Source organism: Palaemon carinicauda, chromosome 30 (assembly GCF_036898095.1).
Source record: "Palaemon carinicauda isolate YSFRI2023 chromosome 30, ASM3689809v2, whole genome shotgun sequence".
Classification (NCBI taxonomy): Eukaryota; Metazoa; Arthropoda; class Malacostraca; order Decapoda; family Palaemonidae; genus Palaemon; species Palaemon carinicauda.
The window spans coordinates 76,560,648-76,588,147 of NC_090754.1; the positions used below are offsets into that span (position 1 = coordinate 76,560,648).

At 40.4% G+C, this 27,500-nt stretch overlaps 1 protein-coding gene across 3 annotated transcripts in view; it reads right to left on the minus strand.

Moving 5' to 3' along the window:
* Tgt (tRNA-guanine transglycosylase) overlaps window positions 1-27,500 on the minus strand; it is a 196,498-nt gene that overhangs the window by 93,999 nt on the left and 74,999 nt on the right. For all 3 annotated transcript variants that reach the window (XR_011040591.1, XR_011040592.1, XM_068354084.1), the window contains exons 8-9: window positions 17,699-17,893; window positions 7,282-7,434 (exon numbers count right to left, since the gene is read on the minus strand). Coding sequence is in view for 1 of the 3 variants with exons in the window: in XM_068354084.1 (XP_068210185.1) it covers window positions 7,282-7,434; window positions 17,699-17,893 (348 nt within the window). In the remaining 2 variants the exon portion in view is untranslated. The remainder of the gene's footprint in view (window positions 1-7,281; window positions 7,435-17,698; window positions 17,894-27,500) is intronic.

A 27,500-nucleotide genomic window follows, 5' to 3' on the forward strand; every position in this document is an offset into this window, starting at 1 on the left:
CCACATTAACTCTCAACTTCCTTTTCTCACACATCCTTCCAAATTCTGTCACTAATCGGCCAAGCTTCTCTTCTGTGTCCGCAACCAGTACAGTATCATCCGCAAACAACAACTGATTTACCTCCCATTCATGGTCATTCTCGTCTACCAGTTTCAATCCTCGTCCAAGCACTCGAGCATTCATTTCTCTCACTACTCCATCAACATACAAGTTAAACAACCACGGCGACATCACACATCCCTGTCTCAGCCCCACTCTCACCGGAAACCAATCACTCACTTCATTTCCTTTCCTACCACATGCTTTACTACCTTTGTAGAAACTTTCCACTGCTTGCAATAACCTTCCACCAACTCCATATAACTTCATCACATTCCACATCGCTTCCCTATCAACTCTATCATACGCTTTCTCCAGATCCATAAACGCAACATTCACCTCCTTACCCTTTTCTAAATATTTCTCGCATATCTGCCTAACTGTAAAAATCTGATTCATACAACCCCTACCTCTTCTAAAACCACCCTGTACTTCAAGATTGCATTCTCTGTTTTATCCTTAATCCTATTAATCAGTACTCTACCATACACTTTTCCAACTACTGTCAACAAACTAATACCCCTTGAATTGCAACACTCATGCACATCTCCCTTACCCTTATATAGTGGTACAATACATGCACAAACCCAATCTACTGGTACCATTGACAACACAAAACACGTATTAACAATCTCACAAACCCTTCAAGTACAGTCACACCCCCTTCCAACATCTCGGCTCTCATACCATCCATACCAGATGCTTTTCCTACTCTTGTTTCATCTAGTGCTCTCCTCACTTCCTCTCTTGTAATCTTTCTTTCATTCTCATCTCCCATCACCGGCACCTCAACGCCTGCAATAGCAATTATATCTCCCTATTATCCTCAACATTCAGTAAACTTTCAAAATATTCTGCCCACCTTTTCCTTGCCTCCTCTCCTTTTAACAACCTTCCATTTCCATCTTTCACTGCCTCTTCAATTCTTGAGCCAGCCTTCTTTACTCTCTTGACTTCTTTCCAAAACTTCTTATTCTCTTCATTGGAATGACCCAATCCCTGACCCCACCTCAGGTCAGCTGCCCTCTTTGCCTCACTTAACTTGCGCTTTACTTCCACATTTTTCTCTCTATATTTTTCATATTTCTCTACACTATTACTCTGCAGCCATTCTTCAAAAGCCCTCTTTTTCTCTTCCATTTTTACCTTCACTCCTTCATTCCACCATTCACTGCCCTTCTTCATGCGGCCTTCAACAAACTTCTTGCCACACACATCACTTGCAATCCCAACAAAATTTTCTTTTACTAACTTCCAGTCCTACTCTAAATTACCAGTTTCTCTTACTTTCACTTCGTCATATGCCATTTTCAACCTTTCTTGATATTTACTTTTTAACCCCCGGTTTTATAAGAGAATAAGACATTGAAGTAAATTTTACATAATCTACGTTTTGATAGTAGCTGACAAGGACAGAATTGGGGGCCTGTCTGGGATGCTGAATTGATATTTCCTTTGAAAATTAGAGATTATTGATAAATTCCATTTTTTTCAGTTGTACAGAATAGCCAGTAGACATGTCCGAATTTGATGCATCAGAGTTTTTTTTTGACAAATTTTGAGAGGATTCACAAATTGAAAAATTAAATGATTTCAAGAAATCCAATTTAATATGTTTAGGCAAATATCTTGAGCTCAATGTTAAAAATTCAATGAGAAAAGAGGATATCCAATACAGGTATGTTTTAATTCAACATTTGCCTGAAGAAGTGTTACCTTTGGATGTGATCAATGTGATTGATAAGGAATCATTGGGTTCAAATTTATCAGCTATAGAACTTGAGATTTAGAAGAGAAGCTTGTTTAAGAGAAAAAGTTTGAAGCTCAGGCAATAGAAGATGGAAGCAGAAGCTGAGTGTGAGAGAGGGGAAGCTGATTTAAAATGTGAACAATTAGTTGAGAGAGAGAATTTAAAAATTGAAGCTCAGATAAAGGTTCATGAGATGAATGTTCAAAAGTTGTTAGAACTTGAAAAAATTAAACAGGCTGATTCTAATGATGCAAGCACATCTAGGTCAGATAATTTTATTGAAGATAGAGTTAGGCCTCTTTTTAATGAAAGGGTTTTAGATGAATATTTTGTCTGTTTTGAGAGAAAAGCTAAAAATTTACATGGCCAACAGAAAATAAGGCATCTATGTAGGGAATTTTATGTGGCAGGGCACAAAAAGTTTATGCTTCCATTCCTGAGTAAAGAGTTGATGATTATGAAATTTAGGAGTTGGACAAAGCAAGTTAAGCAGACATATGTAGAATTCAGTAGGGAATAATCAGATAGGTTTGATAAATGGTGTAAGGCAGCAGAGGGTAAGGATGATTTTAAGAGATTAAGGGAAATTACTTTAATTGACCAGTTTAAAAATCCTGTTGGTGAGAATATTAATGTTTATTTTAATGAAATAAAAGTTATCCACTCGTCGTTAAACAGCTGTATGTAGTGATGATAATGTGTTGGCTCACAAGGAGTCAAGGTCATATGATAAGAAGTTTATTAGGTCAAAATACTATAGGGACACTGATAAGCATACTAGTGCAGATGATGTAGATCAAAGGTCTAGTTCTGATTCTTATGTCAAGTCTCAAAGCAGCAGTTGTAATAGCACGTCAACTAGTAGCAGTTCTGTAATGTGTAATAATTGTAAGAAACCAGGTTACACGGTGTCTGAATGCTTCAAGTTGAAGAGGAAAGTAGTTAAGACTGTGACTCTTACTCTATCAAAGTCTTTCTATAGTGTGCCACTAGTAGAGGTTAACAATGTAGATGACCACACTCTTTACAGGAAGTCTGTTAATAATTCCAGTGTTTGTTCCAGACCTGTTGATAAAGTTTTCCAGCCATATACTGTTAAGGGTTTCATTAGAGTTTATAATGAGTCACGGCACTCAGTTTGTATCTGCATGATACTAGTTGTGCTCAATCTCTTGTTTTGAGGAAAGTTGTTCCCGAGTCTGAGTATTCGTTTATTGGGGAATATGCTCCTGTCTGTAGGGTTGGTGGTGGCCATTTTAGCACTCCCTTGTATCATATGGATCTTAATTGTGACTGGATGTCAGGGCCTATTGCTGTTGGTGTGGTTTTCGAGTTGGCTATCAATGGCATTCAATTTTTGCTTGTTAATGACTCGGTAGATGAGAAATTTGATGTCCGAGCGAAGATGGTTGAAAAGCCAAATTTTGATCAGGAGTTGGAGGTTCTCAGTCCTTATTTGTCTACTCTGTTCTTTTTTAAGTGATGAGACTCATCAGAAGACTCCAGAGTTCTACCTAAATATCTGATAATGATGTGTTGGTATTTAATAATGTCTCCACAGTTGTTTGTTCTACCACTTGCTTTATAAGGATATGTTTGTTTGTAGTGCTTTAACCACTAGTGATTGTTCTACTGGTGTCGGTTGTTCTACCATCCTGTCTCGGGAAGACCTTTTGGTTTGTGTTGTCATGTCTTCTGACTCTTCTGCTAACCTGTCTTGTAAAGACACGTTAGTTAGTGATGAATATCTTATTGAGAATTCCAATGACCTGTCTTTTGAAGATACCTTGGGTTGTAAAAATGTCTCATCTGTTGATGTTAATTTGTCTGAGATATTTTTCTTTAATCTGCTTAATACTGATTTTTCCTATCCCAATCATGTGTTGCAAATAACTGGTAATTTGTTATTCAATGGTTGTCATGATCCCTTGTCTCGTTGAAAGTTGATTGTAGATCAGAAGTCTGATCATGCTGTTGTTCAGGTTATCCATGAAAATCATAGTGTTGATGCTCTCATTCTAGTAAAGTAAAACTGTAAAACTCTATATCAGATGTTTTAATTGGCATGATATTTTGGAAGATGTGGCTCAGTTTTCTTGTACATGTCCTTTGTGTTAAACTATTGTGGAGTCCAATCAGACTTATCCAAAAGCTCCACTGATGTAGATCTCTGAATTTGATGAATTATTTAGTCACGTCCTTGAAGATAATGTTATTCCCTGGCCGAAAAGAGGCATAGGTTAAATATTATTTGTAAATTTTGATACCTACTGAGTAGAAGATACTTTTGAGTTTTCTTTATGGTGATTTTTGTTGACATTTTTGTGATTGTTTATCAACTCTGTGAATTTTGAATTTTCACTTAAAATTGTAATACAAAATTGTATTTCATTTTCATTGTGATGAAATCATGGTATCTGTAATCATGTGTCATAAGATAATTTAGTTTGTATTTGTGAAAAGTTGGTTAATGAACGCCCAAACTTTTTGCTAGGCAGGTAGATTTGTTATAATATACCGTAATGTAGATTAAATCTACCTATTTTATCTAATAAGACCTGTGAGAAAGGTTTAATTTTACAAAATCAATGTTAAGATTAGTACGTGTAATGAATTGTAAATGAAAAAATATCTTATATTCTCGAACCAATGTTACTAGTAGATTCTTGATATTTGTTGAAACACTGCTCACTTTACTTATTCCATAATAGTCCGTCCTATACAAACAGGAACTTTCAAATTATTATCATCATCATTACTATTACTAGTTGAGCTACAATCTTAGTTAAAAAAGCAAGATCCTATAAGCTAAAGGGCTCCAACAGAGGAAAAAATAGCTTAGTGAGGAAAATAAAAAAGAAAATGAATAAACTATAAGGGAAGTAATGAACAATTAAAATAAAATATCTTAAGAACAGTAACAACATTAACAAAGATCTTCCATTTATCATCATCATCATCATCTCCTCCTACTTCGCAAGTCATCTCTATATTGAGCTTTTAAATCAATACTTCTCCATTCATCATCTACTTCATGATTCAAAGTCCCCAGCCATGTAGGCCTGGGTCTTGCAACAGTAGTACCTTGTAGAACCCAGTTGAAAGTTTGGAGAACTAATCTCTCTTGGAGAGTACGAAGAGCATGCCCAAATCATCTCCATCTACCCCTCACCATGATCTCATCCACATATAGCACTTGAATAATCTCTTATAGTTTCATTTCTAATCATGCCATGCCATTTAATGACTAATATTCTTATGAGGGCTTTGTTCTCAAATCTACAAAATCTGCTAGATATTGTTTCATTGTCATACCACGCCTCATGTCCATATAGTAACACCGATCTCACTAAACTGATATATAGCCTGATTTTTATATGTAATTTCAGGCAATTTGATTTTCAAATTTTACTTAACCTAGCCATTGTCTGATTTGCTTTTTTTCAATCTTTCATTAATCTCAAATTCTAAAGATCATAAATTAGTTCCTTAATATTTAAATGATTCCACCTCATTAAATCTTTTCTCCTTCCAATGATATTTCATATTCCATAGCATATTTCGTTCTCATCATCTCTGTCTTTCTTCTATTTATCTTCACCCCAACCTCATATGATATTTCATGCATTCTGGTAAGCAAGCTTTGCAAGTCCTGCAGTGTTCTGCTAATAAGGACAGTGTCATCAGTATACTCTCGGTCAGCCAATTTCCTGTTACCAATCCAGTCCATTCCTTCTCCACCATCCCCAACTCTTCTATGCATTACAAAACCCATGAGGAGGACAAACAACATAGGTGACAACACATTCCCTTGGAGTACTACATTAACATTAGCAATGCTCTTGCTCTGCTCATGAACAGGCTTCATCAAATTTACATATTTAGGGAGGAACTCCATAGTAACGCAGAACTCTCCACAAAATTGGCCGGTGCACACTATCAAAGACTTTTTTATAGTCCACAAATGCCATCAAATGTGGGTTTCTATATTCTACATGTTGCTGTACCACAAGTCTTAAAATAAAAATTTGGTCAGTCCAACATCTACCTTTTCTGAATCCTGCTTGTTCGTCTCTCAGCTTTTCATCACTATTTCTCTTTAGTCTCTTTAGAATGAACATACTATATATTTTCATGACAACAGACGAAAGTGTGACACCTCTATAATTTTTGCAATCAATCAGATCTCCTTTTTTGCGATTTTCACCAACACAGGTTTTGCCTCTTGAAGCCACATTCTACAAAATAACCTTGTAAGTATTCTTGGAGTCTCTTCATATTTCGGCCAATATCATCCTGGCAGTTATTCCATTGTATCCAGGGCTTTCCATCTCTTGTGCTTTTTAATGATAGCTTTGACTTAAAACACACTGAATTCATTCATGGGAATATAAACTATAGAAACTAAAAACAACGGAAGAGAAATAAGATAGAATAGTGTGTATGAGTGTACGCTCAAGCAAGAGAACTCTACCCCAAAACAGTGGAAGACCATGGTACAGAAGCTATAGCACTACCCAAGAGTACAGAACAATGGTTTGATTTTGGAGTGTCCTTCTCCTAGAGGGGCTCCTTACCATAGTTGAAGAGTCTTTTCTACTCTTACTGAGAAGAAAGTATCCACTAAACAATTACAGTGCAGTAGTTAACCCTTTGAGCAAAGAAGAATTGTTTTTTAATCTCAATGTTGTCAGTTGTATGAGGACAGAGGAGATTGTGTATAGAATAGGACAGATTATTCGGTGTATGTGTAGGCAAAGGAAAAATAAGCTGTAACCAGAGATAGGAATCCAATGTAGTACTATCTGGCCAGGCAAAGAACACACTAAATCTCTAGCGCATCCCTAATATTTGAGAGAACGTGTTTGCCACATTGGAAGAGAGATTAACATAAAGCATCTTGAGTAAACATCTGCTTTTGTGGAAACAATTTGTGACACCTGCTGTGACCCGGCATTTACATTTCTGAAACTATCTTAACTATATAAATCTGCTTTAAAAGCTCATGGATTGCCAGCTAGTATATTTCATCCCAATTATTGTCATCCTCTTTATCTGATAATAATTATCAGTGATTAACTGAAGAACCACAGATGGTATTTCTCCAGTGAATGGTAAATGTTAGTTCAATAATTTTTTATTAAAAGCATAAAAGAAATTTCCCCATAGAAAAATCTACTGCTCTTAGTGTGTGATATCAAATGTTCAACATTGAGTGGCAGCATGATCCAAGTGCATATGAATTTGCCTAATGTGATTTGCCTAATGTGATTTTATAACATTACATTGAAAGTTATGATTTCTTTCAATAATAATCTAAGAAGTTTAGCATTGGAATAATGAAACATAAATAAGACACAAGTTGATGTGAAAAAGTAAGCATTAAGTGTAAAAAGGGATAATATAAAAACAGCAGGATTTATAAACTCACCAATGGTCTCAGACTGATGTTTACAGCTGCCAAGGCATCTACCACCCACTTGGGATAAGTCTTGTGTTGGTAATACATAAACATAAAATCTTGAACAAACTCCTCATATCGACCTTCCTTGATGCTTTCACGGATGTTTTTCATCAGTCTCATCTATGAAGAATAAAATCTAATCTTACAAAAAGCAATTTTTCATGCACCAATTTGAAAACACTTTTCTATTTACTACACTATCCATCCACTAAGACAACTAAAAATCCGTTTAAATTAGTTGTTAATCTTTCCATCTTTTGCATTTTAGGTAAAATATGACTGATATGGTTGTAATGAAACAACCCACTCACTTGTGAGTACAGCCCTGTATGTTCCTGAAACAACTTCAAAGATAAAAACATTGGTTTTGACAAAGGAAAACCCTATTTTGGGGGAGGTGCCATGTAGTCTCTAAGGACTTTCCCATAAAGGCTAGAATAGGGAACCCAATACGACACGATTAACAAAAATGCTGTCGTCTGTACCACACAGCTAGTGTACCAACTGTAAAGCATGAACTCAGTGCGTATAAGGGCGACTGACGTGTTCTGGCTCTATTGAAACTACAGCCTCTAAAATGACAAATTTGTCTACCAGCTAACATATCACACACTAAGGACAATTACTAGTGCTTAAGACAATAATTTTTGGTCAGTTGTTTACATTCGGCAACCATCTTTTCAACCCAGGACTATGTCTCAGTTATGTCCTATTTACCTTCACCAGTCTAGTGGGGATTTTGGTTAGGTTGCTATGTGTTCCAAAAGAACAAATACTAAAGCATAGAGAGGTAGATTCATACATCACAAAGGTCAGGTTACCTATAAACAAGCAAAAGCCCAGTAGGTAAATTTAGAACAAGCTCACGGAATGACGGATGTGGCAAGCTTTTTGCAGAAAGAAATAATCTTAAAATGATGAAAAACTTTTTCTATAAAAATGAATATAGAATATATACATGGAGAAGCCCAAATGGAGAAACAAAAAATGAAAAACAAAATAAATTTTATTCTCAGTAAAAGAAATTAATTTAGTAACAAAGATATAACACTGTTGAACAAGTTACCATAGAATGGTGAGAAGCAAAACTTTTAGATCTAAGAAAAGAAAGAGAAAACTTATTTTAAGAAAGAAAATGAACATTCTTATAATAAGAGTGTTTATTTTAGCAATACAAAATAGGTACTCCCACCTACATGATAAAATGGAAGTAAGTAAAAAAGAAATGAGCAGTAGTTTAACAAAATCTGTATTAGAATCAGCATAAGAGATAGGTGGAAAAGTTCCTAAACAAGATCAAGAAAAACTATCAGAAAAAAATAAAAAACCTAATAAAGAAAAGATTGGAAATGAGGGTAAAATCCAAGACAGATGGAATAGATTTAGCAGAACTATCCAAAAAAATAAACAAATTAAAGACCCCAAGACATTCATAAACAATCAGACCAAAATTGAGGAAATACTACGGAAAGGAAACATTAAATTGATGAAAAATAAAGTCTTGGAACTGGGTACCAACAGATGTTTGCTTTAAAGGATGAAAATAATAGTGATACTGTATAAGAAATAAATTAGCCTATATAAATAATGAAATGCCTGAGCTGGTACCAAAAGTAACAGTGGGAGGATTAAGAAAGCATTAAAAGGCATGAAAAGAGGCAGAGCAGTAGGAGACAATGAACTAACAACTGATTTAACAATAGATGGAGATTTCATAGTAGTAAAACTCACTGAACTTTACCCATTATCTGCAAGATTGCTCTATACCTACAGCCTGAAAAAACATTATCATTACTGTATACTAATTAAAAAAAAAGACACACACAAAAGACCTGAAAAATTACGAGCCAATAAGTTTACTCTTAGTAGTATGTAAAATGTTTACAAAGATCATATTAGGCCGAATTGAAAGACAGCTAGACTTTTATCAACCAAGAGAGCAGGCAGGCTATGCTACACCTTACCATATCCACGAAATTAACCAGCTAAAGGAAAAATCAACAGAATATAACAAACCCCTATGTATGGCATTTATAGACCATGAGAAAGCTTTTGATTCTGTCAAAACATCAGGAATAATGAAATCCCTTCAAAGACAAGGGATAGATGAATCTTATGTTTAAGCATTTGAAGATATCTATACGAGAAGCACAGCAATCCTAAAACTACATAAAGATAGTGAGAAGATTCTAATTGAGAAAGGAGTTAAGCCGGGAGACATCTCTCCTAAACTATACACAGCATGCCTAGTAGTAGTTTTTAAAAAGTTAGATTAAGAAAATGTAGGAATTAACATTAATCATGGGAGGAATTGCAAAAGATAAAATATTTGAATATAGAAAGCAGAAATATAGGACTGTAAATGAATGAGTAAAATTAACATGATGTTCAATGAAAATGCATAGAAAACAAATAAGGGTTATGGGCGAGCCTCATAAGATTGTTAATGAATATACCTACTTGGGACAAACAGTATTTCCCTGGGACATGAGACAGAAATTGAAAGAAGTATAAGCAAGGGATGGAGAGCTTTTGTTAAACAAAATGAGGTTAAGAATAGTAAAGTACCACTTTCTCTAAAAATAAAAGTATTTAATGAGATGGTCCTACCAGTATTAACTTATGCATCAGAAACTTGGAGCCATACTAAAGCCTTAAAACATAAGCTAGTTACAACTCGGAGAGCTATGGATAGAATAATGATGGCAATATCAAGACATAAAATGAGCAACATGGGTATGAGAGCAATCTGAAAGAGGATATTCTAACAGCATGCAAGAAAAAGAATGGAGATGGGTAGGGCATATAAATGACAGATAATGTATGGACATCAAGAATAGCAGAATGGGTCCCTAGAGACTACAATAGAAGTAGGGGAATGAAGAGAAGACGATGGATTGATGAACAAAGAAAATTTGCAGGTATAAGCTGGTATGGAAAGACCTTAAACAGGCGCGACTGGAAGGGCATGTCTGAGGCCTTTGATCTGCAGTGGACTAGTAACGGCTGATGATGATGACAATGACTGTATGTGAAAGATGACAAACTTATAACAGGGTTTGCACAAAGCCAAATTCTTTACTATAGGAGACATTCTAGCGCAAGCTGGAAAATATGGCAGAAAAACCTTAACAAGGTCGTTAACGACCGGGCAGGTAGTTATCCACCTGTGGGGACCGCCGGTCAGTAGCTACTGTTTATCTTCAATTGGATTCTAGCTTGGACTATTCTAGGGGGCGGTGATGGAGGGAAGATTTGTGTAAAGAATTCGGGTCTGTATGTTAGGAAAAATACAAACTCTGTTATAAGTTTGTCATTTGTTCCTACACTTGTTACAAACCCTCATTCTTTACTATAAGAGACTTAGTATTGAGGCTAGGGTGGCCAAGGAGTTCCTTATTCCTAGGGAAGATAGTCCTCAGACTAGACTCTTTTGAAGAAAAAATCTTCCGTTAAATCTTCTTTTTTTGTAGATCCCCATAATCTTAACACAACTGAAAGTTTGTAGCTTCGTGGAAACAAATGTTTCAGGATGAAGTGGGTCAGGAACATTCGACTCGGACCCTTTCATACTTGCGATTCCCCTGACCTTGAAAAGGGGAAACCTCGTGACTACGAGTATAACTTATACCCTGTGAGAGGAGTCAGATGAGTTTCATACCTTATTTCCATTGGAGAGTCCAGCTGAAACTGGCTACAGACTAGGATACCCAGATAGGAGGGAGAAGGAAACAAAGAAGATAATGGATGTACTCCTTAAAACCTAATGTAACACAGAATCCTCAACCAATGGCTACTGTGCCCTGGAAGGGCGTAAGGTAGCTACAGCACCTGTTGACCAGCCACAATAGGCCCTATAGAAAAGGTGTCTAGAGACCTATGTGTCACATCGCTCAGATAGTGAGTGGTGAGTGTAGATTGGTGTTTCCAAACCCCAGCTCTTAAGACTTGGGAGACTGAGGAATTTCTCTTAAACACCAGTGAGGCAGCCACTCCTCTGGGTCTCCGTGAATGGCTCTCGCAATAACTGTCTTGATCCAGAAAGAGATGGTGTTGCGAGAGATTCTCTTCTTTACCTTGTTGGTACTGAGGAAGAGATGACTGAGGCATGGTCTGAAAGATCTGGTGCGCTTCAGGTATTTCCTTAGCGCCCTGACTGGGCTCAGTAACAATTGGTCTGTATCCTGTGTTACTTTATTGAGGCTGGAAAATTGAAATTCTTGAAATCTCTCATAGCCCAATGAAGGATTCTGAGTTTTGGCCACAAAGCCTGGCACGAAGTTGAGAGAGACTTCCCCCCCATCCTCTAGAATGGGTGACGTCGTAAGACAGACCATGTAGTTCACTGACCCTTTTTGTCGAGGCCAGAGCTACTAGGAAGACAGTCTTAAGGATCAGAAAGTAGTCAGAGGTCCTATTTAAGGGCTCATAGGGTGGACCCTTCAAGGAACATAAGACCAGGGACACGTCCCAAGGTGGTGGTCTAAGCTCAACTGGGGGGCAAGATCTCTCAAAACCTCTAATCACCAAGGTGATATCTTCTGAGGTGGAAAGGTCAACCCCTCTCAGCCTACAGATGAGGCTCAAGGCTGAGCGATAGCCCTTAATTGCCAAGAATGAGAGGAGCTTTTCCTCCCTGAGGTACAAAAGGAAGTCCGCCACTAAGGGAAGAGAGGGATCGAGTGGAGACACGCCTCGCCCTCTACACCAAGCTGCAAACACTCTCCATCTTGGTTGGTAGAGGTTTGTGGAAGAATGGCGCAGGTGCCTGGACATGTGCTCAGCCACTTTCTCTGAAAAACCTCTGCATCTGAGGAGTGAATGGAGAGCCTCCAGGAATGAAGCTTCAGAACGGGAATTCTCCCGTGGGGGACACCACTGTGTGGCTGCATCAGCAGAAAGGGCTCTAGAGGAAGAAACCTTAGAATCTGAACCAGCAGGGAAAGAAGGTCTGCGTACCATTCTCTGTTTGGCTATGCCGGAGCTATTAGGGTTAGCTTGCAGTTCCAGGAAGTCCTGAGTTTGTTGATCACCCTTCTAAGCAGGTAAAAGGGTGGAAAGGCGTATGCATCCAGGTTGTCCCAAGACTGTTGAAGGGCGTCCTGGATCGCTGCCTGATGATCTGGAACTGGGGACCCGTAGCGTAGAAGTTTCACATTCAGAGAAGTGGGGAACAGGTCTATTGTGGGGAAACACCACAAAGCTATTACTGCCTTCGCTACTCGAGGATCCAAAGACCATTCGCCACTCAACACTTGGTGATGCCTGCTTAGTGGATCCACCACGATGTTTCTCCAACCCGCAATAAACCTGGCTGTGAGAGAAATGTCATGACCTTCCGCCCACTGGCAAATCTCTACCGCTAGCAGACAGAGCTCTCTTGCCAGAGTACCCTCTTGCTTGTTGATGTACGAGACAGCTATGGAGTTGTCATTCATCAGCACTACCTCTCGTCCTTGTAGATCTTCTACAAAGTATTTTAGGCCTTTCCAGGCTGCTAACAATTCCAGGTGATTTATATGGAGAGTCTGTTCTATTGGAGACCAGACTCCTGATGCTAACCTCAGGCCTAGGTGGGAACCTAAGCCCCATAGCGATGCGTCCGAAAAGTTTTAACTTCGGATTGGGGCTTTGGAGGGGAATGCCCGTTTGGGTATTCTGTCTGGCTGACCACCACTGAAGATCTTGTATCACCAGAGTTGGAACCTCCATTGGGAGGAATGGGGAATCATTCTTCTGGGACCAATGGGTATTCAGATGCCACTGGAGACTTCTCATTCTTGATCTTCTGCCTGGAACTAGTTTTTCCAGGGAGGAAAATTGGCCCAGAAGACTCTGCCACAACTTGGCTGGAGGAGGCAGTGGAGACAAGAGTTGGGCAATGGATTGTTCCAGTCTCAGAAGTCTGTCTTCCAAAGGAAACACCCTCCCTACCTGGTTGTTGATGGACATAACCAGATAGTTCATGACTTGGGTTGGAATCAAACAAGACTTCTCTACGTTTATAAGGATCCCCAGATCCTTGCAATGGTCAAGAAGCCATCTCAGGTGATCAAGAGCTTGTTCCCTGGACGAGGCCAGGAATAGCCAATCGTCTAGATACCTTAGCAGTCGTATCCCGTGCTTATGTGCCCAGGAGGAAACAAGTTTGAAAACCCTTGTAAACACCTGTGGGGCTGTCGAGAGGCCGATGCATAGGACTTTGAACTCGAAGCTTCGACCCTGAACCAGAAAGCGCAAGAATTTCCGAGTTGAGCGATGGATCAGTACTTGGAAATATGCGTCTTTTTAAGTCCACAGACGCCATAAAGTCTCCTGGACGCACCGCTTGGATCACGGAGGCTGCTGACTCCATTTTGAATGGAGTCTGCTTCAAAAACTGATTCAAGGTAGAGAGATCGATTACTGGTCTCCAACCCCCCGAGGCTTTCTCTACTAGAAAGAGGCGACTGAAAAACCCCGGGGAGGTGTTGGGGACCTGTTGGATGGCACCCTTTAGAAGCATGCTCTAGATCTCCTGAGCTAGGGCTTGCTGTTTCCCGCGATTCCGAGGGACCTAGGAGGACGAGATTGGAGGAGGAATTAGAGGAGCAGAGCCTAGGAAGGGGATGCTGTACCCCAAACGAAGCACCTTGATGGTCCATTGCATGGCTCCCCTAGCTTTCCACCTCCTCTAACTCCCCTGCAGGCACCCCTCTATGCACTGGAAGGGGGGACCTAAGACTCTATTTCTGTCTAGGGTTCCTCCCTCTGCCTTTAGCCTTGGGAGGAGCCGACTTTCCTCTGCCCATAGGTTTGGCTACAAAGGAGGGGCGGCTGAGGCTCTTGGCTGGGAGTGGAGCTGTGGTTGTGGTCTTAGGTAGTGGAGTTTGCTGCTGTTGCATTGTGCGAAAGGAGGCAGCCTTTTGCATCGCGGTGTCCTGCGTCTCTTTCCTCTAAGGTAGAGGAAACTGCTCGTTTGGAAAAGACGAGAGGTTGTAGAAGGTCCGAGTTTCTCAAATGTGATCTCTCGACCTTACTGATGCTCCTATGAAGTCTGGAAACTACTGATTCCCTACTTTTGAGGACCCAATTGCCCCACATGGTCACTTTTGTAGCAGTTAGGAATACGTGAGACTTCAAGGAACCAGTTTCTCTCGAGACCACCTGCGAGACCTTCATCAGATGACCTGCAGTGTGCAGACCAGGGAAGTTCAATTCTGGTCTTAGGGTTCAGTGGAGGACAACATAGTCTGTCTAAAGCTGGAGCTTCAGTATGTCGAGGAGACAGATCGCTGAGGCCTGAGATATTACACATAGTTCTTAGAGCCCTCAAATAAGAGGACTCTAAGTCCTTTGATGGTTGCTTTTCCGAGGAATCCTCAGGCAGCACTAATTCCTTGCGAGTTATTACACGAGGAAGGGCGATAGAACTCGGAGTGTCTGGAGGTAATGGCGAAGTAGGAGACCATAGTACTGTTGTTACAGGGAAAGGCTGAGCGCTGGATAATGGCCCTGCGAGCGCCTGGCCTTGCGTGGAGGTCGACGGTCTGGGAGAAGGTGACCGAATTATCGGTACTGTCTTAGTAGGATTCGTAAAGATTCCTCTCTTTGAAAGGTCTGAAGAATGAGGTGGAAGAGGTCAAATTGATCGGCGATCTGGCCTTTTCCCTCTGCTCTCAACAGAAGAGAAGATGGGTTGAATCCCTATGTCTTCTTCCGAGGTTCTCGAGAGACTCGTATTCCGTAACTCATAAGGGAGCAAGGGAACCGGAGTTGTCCTGTCTGAAACATGAGGGCGAGGTGATGGACCACGCGAGAGTATGACCGGAGACTTGCGCGATCAGGAAGTTGAAAGGGCAAGAGCGCTCTTTTTCTGATGACACGGAGCAAAGGTGAGGAGAAGTGCTCTTTCTGACTTTCCTAGAGCGATCGGAGGTCCTCAAACTAATATCTGAAGGAGAGGAATTGAGGTCAGGGCGCACTTTGCCCTTGGCCGCGCTCCTGGCGCGATTAGGTGAAAAATCGTGGGAAGAGCTTCTCTTAAGGGAACACTTATTACGCTTTGGAGAGCTCTCTTGTGACGAAGAGCGAGAACATAACGTAGCGCTCTTTTTCTTGAAGCACTTAGAGCGCTTAGATGATCCCTCGCGAGAGGAAGACGATAGCGACGCAGAACAATGACGAAAGGAAGCGCTCTTCTTAGGCTAGTCTCGTGGCAAGACATCTCGTGAAGAGACAGAAGGCGAGGAAGAGCAAGAACGATGATGTCTCTTCCTATGTCGCCTGTCTCTCCAGTGAGAACGTCTGGGCGAAGGAGAGCGAGCTCTCCTTTTCCTCTTCTCTCTCTCCCTCCTAGCCTCCGAAGAGGGCAAGGAGGAGGAGGAGGAGGAGGAGGAGGAGGATCTCAGTATTGATAATGTTTCTTTAAATTTTTATGACTCTTTTAAAATTTTAGGAGTGATTCTCGACAGCATATTTACTTTTGAGAAACACATTAGGTCTGTGTTTTCTTCAATTGCACAAAAAATTGTCTTATTGATAAAGTCTTACAAGATTTTCGGTGATCAATCTATTCTGAAGAAGTGCTTTAATTCTTTCATTCTACCTTGTTTTGAGTATTGTTCTCCTGTCTGGTGTTCAGTTGCTGATTCTCATTTTAATTTGTTGGACAGAAACTTACGGTCTATTAAATTTCTTATTCCTGATCTAGATTTTAATCTTTGGCACCGTCGTTCAATTAGTTCATTATGCATGTTGCATAAGATTTTTCATAACTCTGACCATCCTTTACATTCAGATCTCCCTGGACAATTCTATCCTGTTCGTAATACTAGGCAGGCAGTTAATTCTAATAGCCAGGCCTTCTCCATCATGAGGCTCAATACTGTACAGTATTCTAGAAGTTTTATTCAAGCTGTTACCAAGTTGTGGAATGATCTTCCTAATCGAGTAGTTGAATCAGTAGAACTTCAAAAGTTCAAAGTTGAAGCAAATGTTTTTATGTTGACCAGGCTGACACGAGTCTTTTTATAGATTATATATGACATACAGTATCTGTTTTTGACGTTAATAGTTTATATAGGACATATCTGTTTTGACGTTGTTACTGATTTAGAATGATTTATTGTTAATTTATTCTCATCATTTATTTATTTCCTTATTTCCTTTCCTCACTGGGCTATTTTTCCTTATTGGAGCCCTTGGGCTCATAGCATCTTGCTTTTCCAACTAGGGTTGTAGCTTGGCTAGTAATAATAATAATAATAATAATACTGCTGTGCCCCAAGCTTCATCACTTCAAAGAGCTTTTCCTTTGAAGGGGAACCCAAAAGCCCTAAGGAAGGCAAGGGTTGACCCATGGTGTCAAAAGGGATAACACCCCTTCACTAGGGGAAGTCATGGGGCCCTCCAAACCTGAGGTTGTCTGGGGTTCAAACAGTCATCACTCTTACTCGTCTGTCCTCTAGAGGAGACCGAACAAGCAGTCAGTAGGGAGAGGATGAGGTGCTGGAGAGAGAAATCAGGACTTCTTCGACCTCAAGGAAGACCCTGAGAAGAACCCCTTTTAGACTTCTTCTTCCGTTGACTACCGTAGCGATCCCACTGGGAGGAAGAACTCTCTCGACACAAGCCTGAGTGCAGGATGTCGTCTACACAGAGGGCAAAGGGAATGATAATCCATCTCTCTAGCCGACATAAAGGTTCCACAAGAGCCACCATCAATGCCAGGGCAAACCTACATATTGGCAGCTCTCAAAAGACCAGACACATCTGCAAAGAGAAAGAAGAAACCAGAGTGAGTTTACAGCCAGTTTAATTTTAGGGTTTAAGGAAGAACGAGACAGCACGTCTTCACTCCACCGAGCCAAAATCAAAAGAAAGTGGCGTAATAAACCGAGCGAGTTTGTGAGCGGGGTGGCTGGTCTAACCCACTCTAACTAGCGGAAGTTTCATATACCTCACAAAAAAAGTTTTTATGGCTAGTTTCCAGCTAAGCCAGAACCATATAGCCCATAGTAGAGAGAAAAAGGTATGTGTGTGTGTGTGTGTGTGTGTGTGTGTGTGTGGGAACAATTAAAATTTTTATCAAGGGTGCATAAGTATGCAACAGAAAACATAAGTAGAGAGACAGGTAATGGAGTGGGACTCTTCACCTTCCCTTCCACCTGTCATCTAGCTTGCACTGAAAAAAATATTCCCTACCCATATCTAAAGGACGATGGTTTGCATTTCACGTAGAAATAAACGCCAACTGTGGCTCTAAATAAAAGCTCAACTACTCCAAATACTACTGATGTAAATAAACACCATTACTACATCTTCAATACTGTAAAAAAAATAACATAAAAACACATTACAGTATACATTAATCAATAACATTTATCATGGTGTTTCCTCTTACCTGATAAGAAATATTGTGGATAGATAGTAGATGACAAGCTACAGTCTCTTTAGTGACAATGGTGTTTAGGTAAGCCCGAGTATAATTCTGGCATGTCATACAGTCACATTTCTCATCTAGGGGACGGAAGTCATTAGCAAATTCACGTGCCTTGAGATTTATTTGCCCATTATCAACCAAAGCACAGCCAAACCTCTGTAACAATAAAATGATATTTTCATAATAAAATAAATTTTTGAACATACTTACCCACTGGTTATATAATAATAGCTTTATTCTTCTGTCCGGTAGAAATTCAAAACTCGCAGCAATCGCATAGATGTGCCAGGCATACACTAGCGCCACTACGGAGCTAGGTCGAACTATCCCTCCTAGTATCAGATTTCCATGCCCATAGGTCTCTAAAGGGGAGGAGGGTGGGATTTTAAGTTATATAACCAGCGGGTAATTATGTTCAAAATTTTATCTTATGAAAATATCATTTTTAAACATTTAAACTTACCCGCTGGTTATATAATAATAGCTGATTGACACCCTTGGTGTCGAGTCGGAGACAGCAACATTAATGGAATTTCACTTAAGAGTTTAAAACAAAACTAGAATAAGTGTTCGTACCTATTAAGGAAGCTGACTTCAATGGTTCTCTGGATTAGTAAGTCTGCTGTCCTTTGAGAACCAGCAATTCACCCAGGGGGCTGAAGAACTCTAGGAGCTGTCAAACAGTGAATAACCTCTATGCTGACAGGACCTCAACTAACACCCTTGTTCCAAGCACTCTTAAGGAACAAATGACTACCTGACTAAGTCAAAGATTGCAGAAGATTGTCTAACAATTTCCTCCAATCATAAAAATATATACAAGTTCCAAGAGGGGAAAAGAGTGCTAGGGATTAAGGGAGTGTAGTAGTAGATCCTTCACCTACTACTGCATTCACTGCTACGAATGGACCCAAAGTGTAGCAGTCCTCATAGAGTCTGGAAACGTTTTAGATAATGTGATGCGAATACAGATTTACTTCTCCAAAACGTTGTATCTTATACTTTGCAGAGAACGATTTTGTTTAAAAGGCACAGAAGTTGCCACAGGTCTAACTTCATGAGTCTTAACTTTCAGGAGCTTAAGGTCTGCCTCACCACAGTGTGTGTGAGCTTCTTTAATCAAAAGTCTTATGAAATATGTTAAGGCATTTTTAGACATAGGAAAAGCAGGCTTTTTGACTGCACACCAAAGAGCTTCTGAATTGCCTCTTAAACCTTTAGTCCTGTCTAAATAGAACCTTAGTGCTCTAACAGGACAAAGAACCTTCTCCAGCTCCTCACCCACCAAATCAGAGAGGTTAGCAATTTCGAAAGATTTTGGCCATGGGTGAGAAGGACGTTCGTTCTTGGCTAGAAATTCAAGCTGCAGGGATCATATAGCTTTGCCGTTTCTAAAGCCAATGTTTTTTCTAAAAGCATGAACTTCACTGGCCCTTTTAGCTGTTGCTAAGCTTACTAAAAATAAAGTCTTTAAAGTCAGATCTTTAAAAGAAGCAGAATTCAAAGGTTCGAATCTGTCACTCATAAGAAATTTTAAAACCACGTCTAAATTCCAGGCTGGTGAATCCTGTTGATGTTTTTTAGAGGTTTCAAAGGATCTAAGGAGATCCTGAAGGTCCTTCTTATTCGAGAGGTCTAAATTTATATGCCTGAAGACTGCTGCTAACATACTCCTGTACCCTTTAATGGTTGAAAGGAGAAATTGTGCCTTCTTCTAGGCTCTAAAAAGAAATCGGCAATTTGAGCTATAGAGGTACTGGATAAAGAAACTGAGTTAGCTTTACACTATGCTCTAAAAACTTCCCACTTAGATTGGTACACCCTGATAGAAGAAGTTCTTCTTGTTCTAGTAATAGCCTTGGCTGCTTCCTTCAAAAATCCTCTAGATCTTGCAAGTTTTTCGATAGTCTGAAGGCAGTCAGACATAGAGCTTGGAGGTTTAGATGGTTTCTTGCCAAGTGGTGTTGTCTGAGAAGATCTATTCTCAATAGCAAGTTTCTTGGAACATCCACCATCCATTCCAGTACCTCTGTGAACCAACCTCTTGACGGCCAGAAGGGGGCTACTGTATTAACGTCAGTCTGGTTCCCTCGTGAGACACAAACTTTTGTAGTACTTTGTACAGCACTTTGAATGGAGGGAAAGCATACACATCTAGATGTGACCAGTCCATCAGGAACGCGTCTGTGTGTGACGCTTCGAGATCCGTAACTGGGGAGCAATAATTCTCTAGTCTTTTGGTTTTTGAAGTTGCGAATAGATCTATGAGAGGGCGGCCCCAAATCCGCCAAAGTTTCTTGCATACTGTACATCTAGATGCAGTGTCCACTCTGTGGGGAGAACTTGATTCCTCCTGCTGAGGCTGTCTGCCCTCACATTCTCCCCCTTGAATGAATCTTGTCAACAGGGATATCTTTCTTTGATGTGCCCAAACGAGAAGAGTTCTTGCTATCTCGTAAAGCGGCCTCGAATGCGTTCCCCCTTGTTTCGCTATGTAGGCCAAAGCTGTGGTATTGTCTGTATTGATTTGTATTACTTTGTTTAGTACTAGCTTCTCGAACCCCTTGAGAGCCAACAGGACTGCTAACAGCTCCTTTTGATTGATGTGGAGACTTTGCTGTTGTTTTGTCCACAGACCCGAAATCTCTGACTTTCCTAGTGTTGCTTCCCACCCAGAGTCCGAGGCATCGGAAAATAACACAAGGTCTGGGCTCTTTTGTTCCAAAGAGAGACCTTCCTGGAACCTGTTTATGTTGTTCCACCAACGAAGGCACTCTTTTCTTGGTTCTGTAAGAGGAATCCTCTTCTTGTCGAGGCTGTCCTCTTTGTTACAATGGCAATTGAGATGGAACTCAAGGGGTCGTAAATTTATTTCCCCACACAAATTGTTCCAGTGAAGAGAGGCTTCCCTGGAGATTCATCCACTCCCTCACTGAACAAAACTCCTTCTATAGAAAGGCACAAAGCCTTAGGAGAGCTAGCTGTATTCTTGCAGGTGATGGAAAAACCTGAAAAGACTGTGAATCTCCATCCCCAAATAAAGAATCTTCTGAGAAGGGATCAATTGAGACTTGTCTGAATTCACCAGAAGTCCTAGCTCCTCTGACAGACTCATTGTCAGACGCAAATCCTCCAGACAGCGATTGAGTGAGGGGGCTCTTAGTAGCCAATCGTCCAAGTACAAGGAGGCTCTGATGCCTCTTGAGTGGAGCATGCTTGCCACATTCATCATGATCTTTGTGAACACTAGAGGGGCGGTGGTGAGGCCGAAGCCTAAGGCCCGAAAGTGGAATACCTCCTTCCAGAGGTCTAAGGATAGGACACAACGATATGTCCTCACAGACGCACCTTCTATTTGAGGGGTGGTGCTTAGCCCGAAACAAAGAACTCAAAACTGGACAACTTCCTCCCATACACAAACCTTCCAGTAGCTTGAAGTTCAGATGGATGGGGAAGTAGAAGTAAGCATCCTGGAGATCTAAAGAGATCATCCAGTGGACCTTCTTTACTGCTACAAGCATAGTCTTATGAATCTCCGTAGAGAACTTTTGTCCTCTGGACGTAGCTTGAACAGTATGTGACTGACGTTGGACATCACGGTTTGTTTGACATTCGACGTCACGAGCTTGTTTGACGTTCGACGTTACGAGCTTGTTGCTCGACGTCACGTTCAGCTTGACGCCCAATGTCACGCTTAGCTCCATAGCGATCGTCTCCGCGCTTAGAAGGTAAACACTCGATGACACGCTTGGCCGTTTGACGTCTGGTATCAAGAGAAGCAGACACTCAATGGGATATAGAAGCCTTATCACGCTGTTCAACATTTTAGCTTGCTGGTAGGAAGCCTGTGCGACAACACGTCCTGAAAAGAATCATGACGGACCATCGCTTTGTTAACAGCAGGCTGATAAGACTGCATAACAGATGAGAGCCGTTGCTTCATGCCAGCAGCATAGTCCAACTAGGATCAACGTTAGGTGACACCGGTGTAGAAAACTTTGATCGCGAACTCGCCTTCCTCATCGCTTACATCACGCTCTGCATTTCAGCAGACGGAAAATAGTCTGGCAGAAGCGGCGGTGCCTGTACCATAACACCAGACTCAGGAACAAGATCCTTATCAGTATGAACTAAAGCTTTGCCAACTTCTGACATCCTGACAGGCCGTATACAGCAAAAAAGGGGCACTGCCTTCTCTTACAAAAGCCCTAATGCACTTCCTGCTGTTGCAGCTGAACATGCTGCTGCACCAACATCTGCAGTTAGGTTCTTTATGCTGCATTAAGGACGCGCTAAAGCACTGCCCTATCAGCACTGTCTATTAGACTTAGTTACTTTTCTCAGAATGATTTATTGTTAATTTATTCTCATCATTTATTTATTTCCTTATTTCCTCTCCTTACTGAGCCATCTTTCCCTATTGGAGCCCTTAGGCTTATAGCATCTTGCTTTTCTAACTAGGGTTGTAGCTTGGCTAGTAATGATAATAAAATAATAAACAGAGACTCCTTTGCCGTCTTCCTTAGCGAAAAACTGAAGGTGGAACGAGGAGCAGCAGGTACAAAATAAAATGGAAACTTCAGAAAACTCTCATGAGTTTCTGAAAGTCACTCCCTTCCTCCTACAAGTCTCTGACCTAGGTAGAGATGTCTTGTTTCCTAGGAGTCAACTCCTTAAGGTTATGAATTCTGACCTCAATGCTTTAGAGGTTTAATTCTAGCTCTCCCAACCAAGAATTAGTTCAAGCAGGCCTTGGTCTGAGAACATAATATCTTTCTAGTTAATATTTATTTCTTAATATAGCGCCTGACGTAATAATGTTCCAACGCTGGACGCTCATGGTCATGTAGACATCAAGTTCTACTTGATGTCATGCAAGCTCTTGACACTTGGCGCCACGTGACTTTCAGAACAATAACGCTTGTGATTAAAAAACGCTCACGATTCAGACGCTCGGAACTATGCCAATCGCGTCTAGAACGGTAGATCATCGAACAAGAGAAACAAAGAAGTTGCACTAAGATACAAACATCGTGTCAAACTCTTACAGCAGCGTTAGTAGCTAGCCTTGCTGAACGCTTGATGACCAACGCTCTGTTATTGTTACGCTCAGCTTGGCGCGAGGCGTCACGCTCAGCTTGGTGCGAGGCGTCACGCTCAGCTTGGCGTGAGGCATCACGTTCAGCTTGGCGCGAGGCCTCATGCTCAGCATAGCGCGAAGCGTCACGTTCAGCTTGGCACGAGGCGTCACGTTCAGCTTGGCGCGAGGCGTCACGTTCAGCTTGCCACAAGGCGTCACGTTCAGCTTGCTGCGAGGCGCCATGCTCAACCACCTGGTGAGCGCCATCATGCTCAGCTGCTTGGCACGTGCCATGAAGTTCAGCTCTTTTCAAGAGGTAAGAACATTTGAATGCTCATTACCTGTCAAGAATGATTCTAATTTTTTGTTTTCAGCTTCGCGCCTGATGCGCACCATCGCTTAATGTTAGAAAACACTTTTACCTCGCCTTACCTACGGAAAGGGCGAGCCTTCTGAGGATCGTCAACAGAAAAACGCTCGAGGGGACTTCTGCTCAGGTCTTACACGACAGTAAGCGCCAGGCTACGCCTCTTGCTTCCCTTCGCCGCTCAATTTTACTTCTCCTATGGGTCCGGGAGCTTAAAAGAGGTCTAAGGCTAGGATAAAGACAGGTCCGAACAGAAGCACCCTCCACTGCATTGAATAAAATTCACTGAACTAATTTAGCACTAAAAGTTTGCTTTTTTGACTCTTTGGTATAAAACCAAAAGTATACATGCCCGTAGAGGGAGATCTTACTATTCTGTCAAGGGCTTGAATGGGAAAGCAATAGTCACTGAATCCCATATAAAATGTAAAAAAATATTTAATATAAAACATTAATATATTACATGAATAGATATAAGAATAAAGAATTTATCTATATATTTAAACCAACCCTTAATATTAAGGGGTTCCAATAAAAGACGAAGTCACATTTAACAATTGGAACATTTATAAATATTATACGAAAAAATTTAGTACAGTGATACCTCGGTAGTCGAACGACTCTATACTCGAACAATTCGGAGTTCGACCAAAATTTTCGAGAAATTTTTGCTGCGGTGCTCGACCAAAAATTCGGTACTCGACCAGCCGAACACGTGACGACCGCATGGGCTTTGTGATGATCGCGCCATCTCGGCCACTCTCGCTTGTTCGGGAAGCATCAGTTCTCTCGAGAGCGTCACTCAGACAACGCGCGATCAGCATTCGTTGTGATTTAGTGATTTTCAGTGCTTTTAATTGCTTTTTTAGCTTTCATAATGAGTCCCAAGAAAGTAATGAGTGTTAAGGGGAAGGAGAAGAGGAAAACAGTGCGAACAACGATCGAGTTGAAGAAGGAAATTATAGCGAAATATGAGAATGGTGTACGAGTGTCCGATTTAGCGGTAGAATACGGAATGGCGAAGTCGACCATTTCTACGTTTTTAAAGCATAAAGAAATGATTAAGAAGGCGAATGTTGCAACGGGAGTTACGGCGGTAACTAAGCAAAGGCCACAAGTGATTGAGGAGATGGAAAAGTTGCTTTTAATATTTATTAAAGAAAAACAGTTGGCCGGGGAAAGTGTTAGTGAAGCGTTCATTTGTGAAAAAGCGTTGCATATCTATGAAGAATTAGTGAAGAAAAGTCCGAGTACCAGTGAAAGTGATTCATTTACATTTAAAGCGAGCAGGGGTTGGTTTGAAAAGTTTCGTAATAGAACAGGTATTCATCGTGTTACTAGGCATGGGGAGGCAGCTAGTTCGGATCAAATTGCAGCCGATAAATACGTGGGGGAATTCGATCGGTACATAAATGAACAAAATTTGATCGCACAACAAGTCTTTAATTGTGATGAGACTGGGTTATTTTGGAAGAAAATGCCAGCCAATACGTACATTACCAAGGACGAGACGAAGATGCCAGGTCACAAGCCAATGAAAGATAGGCTAACATTGTTGCTGTGTGCAAATGCAAGTGGCGATTGCAAGATCAAACCCTTGTTAGTGTACCACTCGGACAACCCCCGGGTGTTCAAACGAAATAATATTTGTAAAAGTGCACTACCAGTTATGTGGCGCTCGAACACTAAATCTTGGGTCACAAGACAATTCTTTACTGAGTGGATAAACGAAGTGTTTGCCCCCCAGGTTAAGGCTTACCTCATTGAAAAGAGCTTGCCAATGAAATGTCTTCTGGTTATGGACAATGCTCCTGCACATCCTCCAGGTCTCGAGGATGACTTGAAAGAAGAATACAGCTTTATCAAAATCAAATTCTTGCCCCCCAATACTACTCCCATACTCCAGCCCATGGACCAACAGGTCATTTCAAACTTCAAAAAACTCTATACCAAGGCCCTTTTCAGAAAGTGTTTTGAAGTGACCAGTGACACGAAGTTGACCCTAAAGGAATTCTGGAAGGAACACTTCAGCATCCTCAACTCTGTTAACATGATTGACCAAGCTTGGCGAGGTGTGACCTATAGGACATTGAACTCTGCCTGGCGTAAGCTGTGGCCATCATGTGTCACAGAGAGGGAGTTTGAAGGTTTCCAACCAGAGGCGGGTCCAAGCACTGCTACCCCTGTAATTTCTGATGACACTGATGTCGTTGAGGAAATTGTTGTCATGGGCAGGAGTTTGGGGCTTGAGGTCGACAAGGATGATATTGATGAGCTTGTAGAAAGCCATTCTACCGAGTTGACTGTGGAGGAATTGTTGCACCTGCAACAACAACAGCAGCAGGATCTGATTGTGGAGCAGGAATCTTCAGAAGAGGATGAGGTAAGGGAGGATGTTCCAAGTTCTCTCATCAATGAAATTTGTTCCAAGTGGGCAGATGTGCAGGCTTTTGCTGAAAAATACCACCCAGAAATTGCAGTAGCAAACCGGGCAGTGCATATGTTTAATGATAGTGTCATGTATCATTTTCGAAAAATACTGCAGAGGAGGAAGAAACAATTAACAATAGACCAGTTTTTCACAAAAGAAAAGAAAGCTGCTACATCAAAGCCTGTTTCTCCTCCAAAGAAGAGACAAAGAAGAGAAGAAACCCCTGAAATAGATCTGCCCACCCTTTCATTGGAGAGAGAAATAACTCCTGAAGGAGAACTACCCCGCCACATCATGGAAGGGGACTCTCCTTCCAAGCAGTAACCTCCCCCTTCCATCCTCTCCACATCCATCCCTGTATGCCATCGAACCGCTGCTCAAAGGTATGTTCACTACAGTACAGAAAATGGTTTAAAATTGTTTTATTTTAGTACAGTAAATGGTTTAAAATTGTTTTATAGGATTTTCTGACCAATTTCATACACATTTAGATAATTATTGTTGTTTAGGTACACGTTTTATTAATATTTTGGGCCTGTTCGAGTGCTTGGGAACGGAATAGAATATATACCATTATTTCTTATGGGGAAAAAAAATTCGGTACTCGAACAAATCGGAGGTCGAACACGGATCTCGAACGGATTATGGTCGAGTACCGAGGTATCACTGTATTCCAAAAACGAACAAGTAAACAATGATACAAAGAATCGTGAGACTATATCGATTGTCATGAATACTACGTCGTATAAAAATTAACTGAACGCTAATTCTCTTTAATCTTTGTAAACAGATTAGCTAAAGAAAAAAATACTAAAAGGACCAATATAATTGGAAAATGACATATTCCTTTTATCTAATATAACATAAAAACTTTACTTTCTAAAGAAAAATGTACTTTTCATAAATATCGATACAAAGAGTAATACTGTAACGATAGACTGAGGACTGCGTAGCATAAATAAAAATGAACGCTAGATAATCTTTAAAACAGATCGAAGATTATCCAAGAAAGCATACCAAAAGGACAAAAATTTTCTTAAAATAACATAAACCTTTTATTTTACATAACTAAATACTTTGTAAGACAGTATTAACTTATAATTCTTTGTAGAAAAAGAAAGAAAATGCAAGTCATACTCAAGCTTACATCAAATGACTATGACATCATCGATGAGGCGAGATGTTTACCTATTGCCATAATGCTTTCGTTAGTTAAAAATGGGTTGAAAAATTTTAAATCCTACCCTTCAAGCTATAACATAGCAATAAAATATAAAAAAAAAACCTAATAAGCGAATTCTCATACCCGTAACAAGAGTACATCACCAATATACTGCAAAAATCCAGGTTAAACACGAGTAAATTTGATTTCTATGTTGCCAGTATGGCGGCATAAGAAAATCTGATACTAGGAGGGATAGTTCGACCTAGTTCCGTGGTGGCGCTAGTGTATACCTGGCATATCTATGCAATTGCTGCGAGTTTTGAATTTCTGCCGGACAGAAGAATAAAGCTATTATTATATAACTAGCGGGTAAGTTTAAATGTTTAAAAATATTAACAGAGTATATATATATATATATATATATATATATATATATATATATATATATATATATATATTTATATATGCGTAAAAATCACAGGAAAACGTGATGCTCAGATGCAGAACCACCACAAGGAAAATGAAAATACGGAATATACACTTGAGTCCTGACTAGTTTCGTGATACTTCCTCAGAGGACTGATTTATTGAAAGAGGTTTCTTACAATTTATAGGGAAAGCAAAAGTACGAACATACATATAGAGATTTAGAGAACAATGACACTCCCTTACCCGCTACCGGGGCTTGACTCAGGTGTTGAGTAGGAGGAGTCCGCAAGC